This window comes from Fringilla coelebs (genome assembly GCF_963513975.1).
Source record: "Fringilla coelebs genome assembly, chromosome: 21".
In the NCBI taxonomy this organism is placed as follows: domain Eukaryota; kingdom Metazoa; phylum Chordata; class Aves; order Passeriformes; family Fringillidae; genus Fringilla; species Fringilla coelebs.
The window spans coordinates 1374566-1387626 of record NC_140047.1 but is presented as its reverse complement, the minus strand read 5'-3'; the positions used below and the strand labels follow the sequence as shown (position 1 = coordinate 1387626).

The following is a 13061-nucleotide window of genomic DNA, read 5'->3' as shown; positions in this document are numbered from 1 at the left end:
CAGCAATCTCTCTTGGAGCACATCCAGACATTTTGGGAAGCTCTAGCTTACCAAGTGAAGTCAAGTAAAACTTGACTGTTCTGCTGGGAAGACCCGCTCCAGGCATGGAGGCCACAGGAGCCCTGTGTGCCCTGGGAATCCCTGCCCTAACACACTTCCAGGCATGGAAGAGTCATTTGTCCAGGGCCAAGGGCCCCTGGTGCAGATATCCAAGGCCTTCAGCCCCGACCTCACTTCCCACAGCTCTAACACTATAACACAGCTGCGGGTGAGCCCACTGGTGTGTTCAGGCACTGTGATGGTAACGGTGACACCCACATTATAGGCCAGGGCCTTCATAATAACGGGACAGAACTGGACCAAAACACCCTCTGTGATTTTCCCTAGGTTTGGAAGCACGGACTTCCTAATGTCCTCCTAGTCCAGCTGCATCCCAGAAGCTGTGCTGACAGGGAGCAGATCAGCGTTCCTCCAGGCATGGGGTTTCTGGAGATGAACCCCCTGTCCAGCCCTCCTTAGATGGTCCTGGAGTGGCGCCCTCACCATGGGACCCTGACCCACCACGTGCAGGACTGCAGCCCCCCCTTCCGTGGGCACTCAGGGGTATCCAGCACAGTCCCCCCAATGGCCTTTCCATCACCTGCCACAGAAAAGGGTGGCCTGACCATGAATAAAACATCATCGGTGTTCATCCACTCTCTTAAAATCCCAAGCAGCTGGTGCCACCCCAGCACACTCAGCAAAGGGAGGATGGGCAGATGTACATCTCAGCCCACTCCAGCCTGCTGCCATCTCAGCAAGAAATGCAGACGCATTTCTTTCTGCTCTCATTTTTTTAGCAGGATCCCACTGATCCCTGGTTGCCTTAGACACAGCCAGGCCAAGCCTGGAACACTAGCAGGTTCCAGATATGGGCTGATGGAAGGATGCATCTATCCATCTCCTCAGGAGCAGGCAGAAGAGATGTGGTCACTGGTACTGGAAGGCCCTACACAATAACCTCACACAGTCGTCAGTCCCCTGTCCCCCATCCCCCTCTCCTCCCAAATCACCCAAAATCATTGAAATGTATGGGGGGGGGCACACACTGAGAAACCCCACTGACTCCTTCCACATCCCCCAGCTAAAACCATCACTGCCACAATGGGCCCCGTGCCTACAAAGGGGCCGGTTCAAAGTCAACGTCTCCCTTCCCCTCCGTCTGTATAAGAAAGGACAAGGAATGCGTTTGAGGCCAGAGGGGGGGGGGGGGGGGCAAGGAGAGGCGGAGGAGGGGAGGGGGGCCTGGGAGACTTCCCAGGGGGGATGGAGAGAAAAAGTAGGTTGGCAGGAGGAGGGGGTCCAGCCCGGGAACAATAAATCAAAGGGAAAGGGAGTTACTGCCTAGCCAAAGAACTTCTGAAACCCTGGGCCGCAGCAGGAGCTCGGGAGGAGCAGGGCTGATGGCTGCCATCGGGGTCCCGCAGAGAGATTTCCTCTGCCCGCTGGCAGTGGGGCCAGCAGCAGTATAGCAGGCAGTGGGCATGCTGCCCGCACAGCACCGGGTTCAGCATCCTCAGCAGCACAGTAAAGGTAGTCCCTTGGCAGATTGAATCCAGCCCCTGCTGGGGAAGGTGCTTCACCACTCTGGGCATGGGACCCCCGAGATCCAGAAGCCACAGGGCTCACTCAGGGCTGCCCACATCCCCACTAACAGAGTTTTGGATCCTTAGTTCATTTTCCTGGGGCGTCCCTCCCTCCTGGAGCAGTCTGGCACAGCCAGGATGGGCAGCCTGGTACATGTTCCACCAGGCATCAGGAACAGACTTTAATTCCAGCTCATACATGGGCCATTTTTTTCCTAAGAGCAATATCATCAGGAGGCTTAGCTGTTCCACTTCCCCGGACACGCAGCAGTGCCGTGTGCTGGGCCACGGGCTGCTGCTGGCAATTGTGGTACCAGTCCCTAGATGCCAGTCCCTGGATGCCAGCTATGGGTATGACTCTCTGTCTGCCAGCCCTTGGGTGCCAGTCCCCGGGTTCCAGCCGCCTCAGCAGCCAAAGCAAGTGCTTCATAAGCGGCATCAAGCACCTTCCCCGAGCTCCCCGCCCACAGCCCCATTCTCATCCCGCCGCGGGGGAGGCTGCTCCAGCCTATCTCCTGGCCATATCTTCAGTGTGAGACGGCAGCAGCTCCCGGTAATCCGGGTTAATAAACAGGCAGCAGCGTCGGCAGCGGGATCACTCCCTGCCTTGCTCCGGCTGGGATCACGGCGTGCTGGCAGAAAGAGCACTCCTGCCTTGCTCCAGCTGAGGTCAGGGGGTGCCCATGCTGCCGGTACCTGCTTGTATGCAGGAAGTGGCATCGGCAGAGCCAAGCAGAGGCTGATGTCATGGCACTGCCAAGATCGGGAAGGTTCCTGGTGCTGAGCCAGGAGGGAAGGAAAGCGGAAATGACTGGAGCCGAGCCAGCCTTGGTGAAGGCCCAGTGTGAGGTGCAGTGTGAAGGGAAAGTCTTTAAGATAAAGAAAATATGGAGCGTGCTTCAGTGTGGAGCCAATGGACACAATAATTGGGGCTGCAATCCCTTCCCCGGCAGCACACTGAGCTCTGAGGGCCAGGGACAGACGCGCTCCTCCAAGCCACAACCCTTCTCTGCAGAGTGAGAAAGAGGAGAGGAATGGTGAGACTGTAAGGGGCCTCGGGAGCCTCAGCTCTGTCCATGCTCCCCAAGGAGCCAAGGCTCAGTCAAGAAGACCAGGCATTAAGAGGGGCAAGAGGTGATGGTCAAGCCCTGGACCACCCCTGCTGCTGCACGATTACACCGGCATCTCGCAGCTTGTCCTCTGTACTGGGGACAAGTGGCTGCCACAGCTGCATGGGCTGCCCTCATACCAGCCCCTGCCTCCGGTTCATGCCTCCAATAGCTCCCCAAAGTCATCCCGTTTCTTGTCTAGACTCCGCAGCGCTGGGGGTTTCCAGGTGGGAAGACCCCGTGGCTGCTGCTGTCCTAACACTGGCGCGGTGCCCCCCGAACAGCGTGGGGCTGGAGAGGTTGCGAGGGACGTGGGTGCCCACGAGTCCCCCGAGACTGGAGGGGCGTGAGGCCCCGCGGCAAGATCGGTGTCCTCCCAGTCCCATCGGGGCCGCCCCGTCCACCTCCCCGCCGGCGCTGGGTGCGGGCCGGTGCAGCCCCCTCCCATAGCACCTTCTCTCCGTGCCCCCCGCCCCCCTGGGGGATCAAGTTCACGCCCGACCCACCGATGCGGGGCCCAATGGGGCCGGGGCCCATCTCCATCCGGCCCGGCCCGGCCCCGCCGCTCTCAGAGGCCCCAGCGGCGCCCCAGCAGGGAGGCAGCGGCCGGCAGCCCCCGCATGGAGCCCTAGGGCAGCGGGCGGCGGGCAGCATGTTTAGCCCGGACGGGGGGCTGCCGGCCGCCCCCTTCGGCCTTCTGACCGACGCCGGACCACCCTTCCCCCGCGGCAGCTTCGACGGAGCGCCCGCCCAGCCGCTCTTCTTCCCCTTCCCCGCCACCGCCGAGCCCGAGCCTGCCCGCGACCCGCCGCCGGCCCGCGCCTGGCTGCCCCCGCCCGCCCCCGCGCCGCCCGCCAAGGTGGAGGCGCGCCCGGGCCGGCCCTGCAGCCAGCCCGAGCCCGAGCCCCGCGCCGCCGCTTGCTGCGGCCCGGCCTGGCCGCCCCCGCCCTGGGCTGCCCCGGCGGCCTCCGGTCCCGCCGCCCTGCCCGGGCCGCCCTTCCCTGGCCCGGCCGCCCCTGCCTTCCCTGGCCCCCAGCTCTGCCCCTCCGCGCTGCAGCCGGGCTCCGGCGGGCCGTCGGGGCTGGGCAGCAGTGGCAGCTCCAGCGGCGCCGCCAGCGAGGGCGGACACTCCAGCGACAGCGGTGAGGAGGTGAGACCCGAAGGACAGGGCGGGCTGCCCTGCCCCGCTCCCGCCGTCTGCACACGGTGTGCCCCTGGGGCTTTCCTTCCCGTCTGGAGCCGCGGTTCACCGCCCAGCCGGCAGGAGCTGCCCGGCTGCTCTCGTGTACCGCCGGGACGTACCGGGGCCACCTGTCGGGGCCCGCCGTCGGGTGCCCCCGGGAGAAGCCCTGACCCAGCGCTGGGGCTCGTCCCGCCTGTGTCAGACTCCGCAGGGGGAGAGCCTTGGGGAGGCTGCTTTGGGGCAAGACAGGGAGTTTTAGGAACTCGGGAGAGCAGCTTCTCGTACGCTGCAGCGGGGCCGTCCCCCGTAGCGATGTCGAAGGTCGGCTCCGGCGGGATACTCGGGGCAGCGCAGCCAGGTCACCGAGGGCTCCTGGCCAGCCTTCGGTCGGCTGCGTCCCCGGCCGCCGCTCCCGGAGCTCCACGGGCACTGAAGTTTTCTGGGGCAGAGTCAGCCCGGAGATGAGGGCGGGAGGAGGACGGGGGCACCAGGGCTGATTCCCGGCACGACTAAATTTGTGGTTTGGGCTAGTTTTTAATATTTTTCAATGTTGACGTATCACGATCCCGCCTCGGGGAGGGCAGCGGTGGCTGATGCCGGGGACTGGTCCCTGACGGGGTTGGGGAGGATTCGCCCTACCGCCAGCGGTTCAGAGCTGTGGGAGGTCCCACGCCACAATCGATACGTGTGTGTCCTCGGGCCGCAACCGAGGACACACACGCTCTGGGTGGGAAGCGGTCATGAATGGCATTTTGTAGCTGCAGTATGGTGATTTGGTACGGCATCCCTCCTCCATGGGAGGGATGCTCTTGAGTTTACCGGTGCCGATTATACGCCGGAAACTAATAGCCGTGGCTCGCTGACAGGAAAAACTCCTGAAGAGCCCGAAACCCCGCTGAAATAGGTGTAAAGCTTCTTAATGACCCCGTAGAGGCTAAAGGCTGCGCGGCAGGAAGGTGGGAAGCGCCTGGGTAGCCCCTTGCTAGAACGAAAGGGCCGGCTGGTAGCAAAGAGGCGCTTAAATTTAACGCGGCTCAGGGGCGCTTTTGTCTCTCTCTTCACGGGAGTCTTTTCCCTGCTCCGGACGCAGGCGGGAGAGAGGCTGGTCAGGGGCTGCCTCAGCCCGAGAGCCGTGGGGAACTAAATCGGGCAAACCTGGGACTCGGCCAATGTGATCATTGGTGCTGCCTCTGGCCAGGTCAAGAGGGCGCGAGCCAGAGAGCAAAGGGAACATTTCCAAGGCATGTTGAGGCAGAGCAGGAGCTTTTGGTGCCCTTGTGCTACCCTTGGCCGCCGCCGCGCCAGATTGGGTCGAGCAGAGCAGTGTGCGTGGTCGGGGTGGGTCCTGTATGAGCCTGCTCGGTGTCAGTGCTCGAATGCTCAGCCGAGCCCTCTTCTGCCGCTGTCCTTCGGGAACCCCAACAGACCCTGGGCACGAGTTGTCCCTTCTCAGTGTCTTTCTGCCTTTGCCAGGACGCGCCGACGTCAGGAGAGCTGGAGCAGTTCGCCAAGGACCTCAAGCACAAGCGCATTATGCTGGGCTTCACCCAGGCTGACGTGGGGCTGGCGCTGGGCACCCTCTACGGTGAGGGGTCGGGGGTGGGGGGGGGGGGGGGGAGGAAAGGCCCATTGTGTTACCCCACAGCCTCTGGGAAGGGAGAGGCCCGCGAGGGATTTGAAATCACTTGAGTAATGATTTCTGCTCCTTAACGACCTGCAAAGGAGGCATCAATCTCCAGTCCCGGGCCGGGGCTCCTGGAGGGATATCTCCAGATCTGCGGTGAGAAGCTTCGAGCTCACAGGGAGCTGGTTTAAAATAGCTACAGTTGCTTATTGAGACGTATTTCAGGGCTTTAAATCCCTGTTGAAGGAACAGGGAGAATGCCTTTCCTGGTCTCCCAGGAACAGGGCAAGCTTGGGGGTGGTGATCCTGGGATGCTGCTGGCAAAGGAAGCTGTGTGGTGTGTAATGCCCTGCCTGCCTTGGCCGTGCAGGGAAGATGTTCAGCCAGACAACCATCTGCCGCTTCGAAGCGCTCCAGCTCAGCTTCAAGAACATGTGCAAGCTAAAGCCGCTGCTGCAGCGCTGGCTCAATGAGGCGGAGAACACGGACAACATGCAAGAGGTGCAGGGCTGAGGGGGCTGGGAGCTGGGTACCTGCAAGCCCTGAGCCACAGATTCTCCTCCCTCTCCCACGTGCTTAGAGGGACAGAAGAGGGGAACAGAAGGCATCTCGTGTCACAGCACCATCTTGCTGCATGGCTTAAGTCTGGCTTGAGGGCAAACCACTGGGTATCACCTTCTGTCAGGCTGGGGGAGGAAGCCCAATCCCCCTGCAGACATGTTGTGGTTGTGACAGTTCCCATTTTGAGTAGCTAGGTCCTGCTGGAATCTCAGACAGATTATGCGGCTTGAGCTCCCTGAGGAACCTGGGGGGGGATGCAGAAAGATTTGTCCAGCCTCAGTGCTGGAACACTGGGAATGGCCCCAGTCAAAGTGGAATGATGCTCAGTGGAGAGTCACAGGGACACAAGCTCTGCAGCCAGCTACACATGTGTTCCAAGCCTGGTGGAGACTCTTCCACCTGGTAACAAAACATATTCCCTCTCTAATTCCCAGATGTGCAATGCAGAGCAAGTACTAGCCCAAGCCCGGAAGAGAAAACGCAGGACCAGCATCGAGACCAACGTGAAAGGGACACTGGAGAGCTTCTTCCGCAAGTGTGTGAAGCCCAGTCCCCAGGAGATCTCTCAGATTGCTGAGGACCTCAACCTGGATAAAGATGTAGGTTGGGAGGGTGGTGAGAATGGGTGCCCTAATGATTCCAGCTCCTGAGCATGTGTCAGTTTGGTACTTCAGCAAAAATGAAATACACATGAAGAGATGTAAAAAACTGCCTTTTAGCTGTGCAGGATATATATGGCTCATCAATATGAAAAAGAAAACCCCACTTGGTTCCAGAGAAGGCTTTTGTTCACAGATTAAACCTTTAAAATTTCCGAGAGACAAAAATAATTCCCAGACCCAACTACAGGCGTTTGTGTATATGTACATAAATATGTGAAAGTAATCCGATAAAAGTAATCCTTTGATACTAATTCATCTCTGAAGAAGTTGATTTTTGATCCCAAGAACCCACATGGATAGTTACAATGTTTTTCTTGCCAGAATAGACAAGCCACAACCCACTAACAATGCACAAGTTTGCATACTGGCTTCCTCTGGCTATGCTACCATCCTTTGGAGAGAAGCCTTTCTTTTTGTTATCTTCTTTCCTATTTCACATTTGCCATTTTTGTCATGTCTCAACTCTGGAAGCAGTGGGAAAATGGTAATGGCTGAAGTTTGTTTTAGCTGAGCCTAGCAAGGAGTTGTGACAGGGAGGGGCTGCGCTGGCAGGTTGGGGTGCTGTGGAGATGCTACCAGCAGAAGGTCTCCTTGTCACCCACATGGTGTACCTGGGTCACCCCCTCATCCTTCTCTGTCTCCCTTCCCACAGGTGGTCCGGGTCTGGTTCTGCAACCGGCGTCAGAAAGGCAAACGGCTGCTGCTGCCCTACAGCAATGAGGCAGAGGGGATGATGTATGACATGAACCAGCCCCTGGTGCCCTCCACTCTGCCCATCCCAGTGACCTCCCAGGGCTACAGCCTGGCACCCTCCCCTCCTGTCTACATGCCGACCTTCCACAAAGCTGAGATGTTCCCACAAGCTCTGCAGCCTGGGCTCTCCATGAGTAACAGCAACCACTGAACCAGGGGCTGTGCGCTCATTGCAGGTGGGCTGGTGCTCTGAGGCAGCCCCCCTTGCCTTTGGCTCACACAGGCATAGCCCTGCTTCTGCTCACTGGGCTGATGTGTGTGGCTTTTGGGATGTGAGGGGCTGAGAGCCTGACCCAGGGATGGTGCCTGCTCTCTGCAGATGCTCCCAGCCCTTCCCTGTTATGTGAGCTTACTGGTCCCAGCAGCGTTGGGCCCCCCCCGACCTCTCCTGGGGCCAGCTCCTGCTCCACTGCACCCTCTGAAGCCACATGTGCTCAGTGCTCTTGAGCCCATACCTGGCCCCAGCCCAGCCGCTCTCCTGCAAGATGCAAAAAAAAAAAATTTTTTTGGTTTTGGGAAGGGTGGGTGGAGGTGGTGATTTTATTTTTTTTTAAAGGTCTTCGGTTGTAGTTTTTCAAAAGCAAAAATTTTTGTAGTGATCTAGTTTCCCAGGTGTCTCCTTCCGCCCTGTCATGTAGAGAAGAGCTGGGGTGCCATGCCCAGAGCCAATGGCTCTGGTGGCTCTGCCCACCCTCCTGGGCGGCCAGGATGAGCCAAGGGCTGGGGCAAGGGGACAAGTGAGCACCTCACCACCCCTCAGCCTGTGGCACAAGAGAGCTTGTCTGCTCTGTGGAGCAGCTGATAAGGCTTGTTTGGGATGGGGGGTCCTCCCCAGTGCTTTGTGCCCAGCATCACCCCCAGGGCCCCGCTGCTCTCCAGCCGCTGTCCCCCAGCCCAGCTGCCCAGAGGACCACCTTTCCCTGGAGGGCCCAGCCCAGGCGGCCTACACCCACCCTATCCATGCTGCTAGCACCCCACGCCTTCCAGCCTGCTGTAGTTAATGATGATTTTTATATTTTTTGTTCTTAATCACATTCCCTCTGGCAGTGAAATAAACCTCAGAGTTCTTTGAGGCAAGAATGAGTTCAACATTTCCTTGCCTTCCTCGCATCCCTGCTCCTGCAGCCCAGCAGTTGAGGGTTGGCTGCATAGAGGGGCACAGCAGGGCTGGAGCAAGGCACCCTAAGAAGGTGGACATGTCCCTATCATGCCAGCAACATTTAGTTCTTGGCTGCCTGCAGTTTGGCCTCCCTCCATGACTGGTGGCAGCTTGGCCCTGGAGTGGTACCAACTTGTCAGGGCTGTTGCCCCTCAAAGCAGAGGGGTTCAAAAGTGAAGGGAGGGGGTCATCTTCCACCAAGTTAAAGCTGCTGGTTTGCTGTAACTGCTTCTGGGAAGGTTGGAAGCAGTGAGCTTACTTGTAGACTGCTCCAGCAGCTGCCAGGGACAGAGGACTAAGGGTATAACATAGCAGGGTGGGAAGTAAAGAGGTCTGGAAAGCTGGGGCTGTCCTCAGTGTAGTATGGTGCTGACAGGGGAGGGATATGTGTGGTCCAGCTGAGGCAGTCTCTGGTGCAAGGTTTGCTTCTCTCCACATTTCCACTATCTGGTTTTCTGCATGCAGCCACATAAGAGCTGCAGCCCACCATGGGACCCCCACATCCTGATACCCTGACACCCCCTGCCCATGAGTACCCAGCATCTGTCTGAGGGCACCCACAGCCCCTCCTGTTCCGCTTCTGGTTGACCCAGAAAATTAAGCGGAAATCTGAAGCCACAGAAGTCGAAAGAGCGCAGTGTGCCCATCCAGCTGCCACCTCACCAGGGCTGTGCTAGGGAAGGGTTGTCCCCTCTGCTGACTCTGGGTGCTGCCAGTCCTGGGCACCCAGCAGCTCGCAGCGTAGTAGAGATGGGGTGTGGTGACTTGAGGGCCACAGGGAAGAAAACTGGAAAGGAAGCTTGTGACAAAAAGAATTGTTTACATCAAGGGAGTTAAAGGCACTGAGTAGAGGGGCAAAGAGCAAGGGATGAAGCAGTCATGTCTTACCCCTTGTCCTGGTGCACAGCCCCGACAGCACCACTGATCCCAGATGGCTACTTGGGATGCCTATGGTGCAGGGTGCCCTCTTTGCAGGGTTTCCCCAGTGCAATGTGTGCATGTGCAAGTTGCCCACGAGACTGGCTTTGCTTCAGGGTTGTGCAAGCCTCCAGAGGCTGTCAGCTCATTGGCTTCCTGTAACAGCAGGGAGGGAGTGACAAACCACAGTGTCCCTCTGCCTGCCTGGCAGCACTGAGATTACTCAGAGCATCCGCTGTCCTGTGGCTCCTCACTGGCACAGTGGCACCCATGGCTCAGGGGTGGGGGACAGGAAATGGGTGTTGCCAGGAAGACGGGGAGCAGATGCTGTCCTTCCTCCCTGGCCATGGGGTAATTGATCCCCCTGGGTTGATGCCCGCTCCTCCAGCCCAGCCACAAATGTCACCACAGGGCTTTTGTTGCCATGACTTTGGCAACAGGTGCTGGAGAGACATAGAGGATCACAGGGGAAGGTTGGGGAGCCCTGAACCACCCACCACCCCCCTGCCCTGCACACACCACATACACAGCCTCAGCAGCACTATGCCATTTATTTCCAAAGCACCTTCTGGTCCTGTCAGCACCCTGGCAATGTGTTCATTGTTAGGTTGGGGTGATAAGTCCCGTTTCACAAGAAGTGAAGTCATAGGGAGTTGCTTGCAGTCGCAGTGTGACAACAGCTCGGTTAGGAGGAGAGTGGGGGCTCCTGTCCTTGCTTCACATCCTGTGTGCAGGTGGGTGCCTCACACACCTCCCATCCCTGCCTGCATTCATCCCAACGGTCCCAGCACACACTAGGAGTTGAACCAGCTCCGCAGGTCAGGATAGAGGTGGCCATGGTGCAGGCGGGGGTAGGCCGTACAGATTGTGCAGATCCGCTCCCTCCAGTCAGTGTAGAGTTTCACACTGAACCTCCTCTGCCAGGCAAAGAACTGCCGGTAGCGGCTGGAGTTCATGGTCTTCAGGAAAGTGGCCAGCTCCTCCAGGGAGCCAAAGTCGTTGACATGGATGAAGGAGTCTGCAGGAACAAACTGCTCATAGTTGGCCCTGGGTGGCCCCAGCACCACAGGCACGGTGCCAGCCAGCAGTGAGTTCCTCCAGAGTTTCTCTGTGATGTAGTCCCGGTGGATGGAGTTCTCAAAGGCCAGGTAGAACTTGGACTTGGATATTGTTGACAAGAGGCAGTCCTTGCAGAGGGGCTTGTTGTTTGCTTTCCCATATATATTCACATGGAGGTACCTGGAGAGGTTTTTATAGACTTCAGCTCTTTTCTGAGTCCTGTGGTAGTTGCTGATAACCCAGGACACCAAGTTGGTCTTTTCAGGGATGTTCACAGTGGCTGACCGGTTGGGAATAAGCTTGCCATAGGGGATGAAGATGTCCGAATCCTGTCTGTAGGTCATCACCCAGTTGAAGGTCTTGTTCCATGCTGCTAGAGCTCTGGTGTTGGAGGGGGACTCCAGGGACACCCATACCCAGTTCTGCCCTGGCAGCCTCTCCTTGGGTAGTTTGTCCCGGCCAGGCTGGAGCCTGGAATGGGGGAACACCACCACATCGGCCTGGTGCAGGAGCTGCCGCTCTGTGGTGAGCTGGCAGCCTGTGATGCTGTACAGCTCATGGCACACATCTCCGCTGACATTGGGGACCTGCTTGGAGGGCCATTCCCACACTAGGATCACCAATGGCTCCCTGTGTTTTGACTCTTCTCCAGAGCTCTTGGAGGGGTTGAGGAAGAACCTCAGGTACCAGAGGGTGGTTACAAACACCCCAGCAGAGATCAAGGTTTTCACACCAGGCCGTCCCCATGGTGACCATCGCAGCGGCAATGCCCAGGGCATGCTGGTGGGTTGGCTGTCACCTCATCGGGTGACAGAGCTGACACCTGTGAGAGAGGAGAGGCCCCTGAGGACACCTGAGGACCATCAGCTCAGCTTGCCAGGGAGGAGGGGTGATGGGGAGGCACTGTGGCCAGAGGGGCCAGAGAAAGGGCTTCTTCATGAAGCCTGGGCCTCAGCATCACCCCAGGACCCTCTGCTTCCCTGTGCCAGAGTTCCCCATGCACGTGTTGTCGCTCCAGAGTGGCCTTTGTTCATGGTCTTGTAGTCCCTTGTGACCTTTGGGGGAGCACAAATGCTGCTGGGAGGTGCAGAGTTGATGGGAAGTAGCCACCTGTGCCACTCTGCCCCACCTGGCAGGCCCCACTACAGGCAGTCTTTGCTTGCTCTGTGCCTCAGCTTCCCCACCGGACACACAACCACAGTCTCAGTTCTTCTTGCTTTGCCCAGAATAGGTCAAACCTGGTATGCAGCCAGCCTTGCCACTGCTGTGCACCAAAGGACAAGAGGGAATGTCCCAGTCCCACCTGAATAGCCCCATGGTGACACCTTAGCTGCGAAATGGGGTGACTGACTCTGAAGTCCAAAACTCTGATGCGGGCCAAGTTTGGCAGTGTCCTGCCCAAGAAGTGCCTGCTCACCCCAGCATTCTCCTGTGACAATGGCAAGGAAATTCCCAGGCTCGACGTGCCCTCCCCAGGTCAGGGTGTACTCCCCAGTCCCTAAGGGCATCAGGAGCCCCAGCAGGCTGGGGCCCAAACACTCATATTTTATATTTAGGATGTCAGAGATGGCTAGTACCCCACTGTGTGAGCACAGAGGGGAGGGCAGACAGGAAGAGCAAGGAGGACAGTGCAGCACTTGGGGTTGCCACTGGTGGGGCTCAGCTTGCAGGCACATGGGCCCCCCAGCTGTGGGATGCTTACCCTGCCAGGGTGCCCATCCGCCTGCTTCGGGTTTCTGTGGTTTAAGCAGCAGCCCTGCTGGGAGAGAGCAGTGGTGGAGGTGGACAGGGAGATGGTTGGCTGCACTGGGGACCAGCCACCCCCTTAAGCTCCCTCTGGAGAGCTGGTCCCACTGCAGGGCTCAGAGCATTCAGCACCACAGGTGGTTTCTCCTTTTGTGGAAACCTCTGGAAACATGTGGGCTGACTGAGCCCTGCTGCCAGCTGGGGCTGAGCCAGTGCCTCCAGTATTGGGGTCTCCTGGAAAGCAGTGCCCTACTTTCCCGCCCACTGCAGCACTGCAGCTTGGCTGCAAAAAAATCCCTTCCCCACCTTGGCCCACTCCATCTGTCCTGCTAAAATGCATGAGCTAAGTTTAAGCTCCAGACGAATCTGGCATGGGAAGCAGAAAGGGCTGGGAAAGCTTTGCTGGTTCCCTGCACTGCACATCAGTGCTGCAGGTCTCTGTCCCCAGCAGAAGAATGATGGCCCCATTTTGGGGATGCTCTGAAAGGAAAACCCCTGCTCTAGCAGTGGCAGAGGCTACCCCATTTCTCAGCCCCTCTCCCCTCAGTGGTCAGTAATGTTGGATTCAGACTTACTGTGATGGAGGTGTGCGAGGTGCCAGATTCGTCTGCCTGGGTGCTGCTGGGCTGGGGCACTTGAGGGCTTCCTCTTTTTTCAGTTTT

General features: G+C 58.5%; 2 protein-coding genes across 4 annotated transcripts; one reads left to right on the top strand and one right to left on the bottom strand.

The window, feature by feature from the left end:
- Positions 1–3386: 3386 nt before the first annotated feature.
- On the top strand, positions 3387–7668 carry LOC311161847 (POU domain, class 5, transcription factor 3-like; the record flags this gene model as incomplete). Its single annotated transcript, XM_084219779.1, has 5 exons — positions 3387–3884; positions 5391–5502; positions 5912–6042; positions 6537–6701; positions 7417–7668. 5 exons carry the CDS (start codon positions 3387–3389, stop codon positions 7666–7668), a joined length of 1158 nt encoding a protein of 385 aa, XP_084075905.1.
- Positions 7669–10173: 2505 nt separating this feature from the next.
- On the bottom strand, positions 10174–13052 carry FUT7 (fucosyltransferase 7). Of its 3 annotated transcripts, none has more exons than XM_084219602.1 (3): positions 12975–13052; positions 12356–12409; positions 10174–11476 (listed from the first exon to the last, which is right to left on the bottom strand). In XM_084219602.1, the coding sequence occupies exon 3, from the start codon at positions 11430–11432 to the stop codon at positions 10389–10391; it is 1044 nt and encodes a 347-aa protein (XP_084075728.1). In that variant the 5' UTR covers positions 11433–11476; positions 12356–12409; positions 12975–13052; the 3' UTR covers positions 10174–10388. The 3 variants fall into 3 exon arrangements, with proteins under 3 accessions (XP_084075728.1, XP_084075729.1, XP_084075730.1); XM_084219603.1 differs by having other exon boundaries at positions 12356–12412; positions 12975–13040; XM_084219604.1 differs by lacking the exon at positions 12356–12409 and having other exon boundaries at positions 12975–13026.
- Between the last annotated feature and the right edge of the window lie 9 nt (positions 13053–13061).

Excerpts from the sequence above, each read along its gene's own strand:
- FUT7 (XM_084219602.1), bottom strand. The coding sequence starts at position 11,432 with ATGCCCTGGGCATTGCCGCTGCGATGGTCACCATGGGGACGGCCTGGT.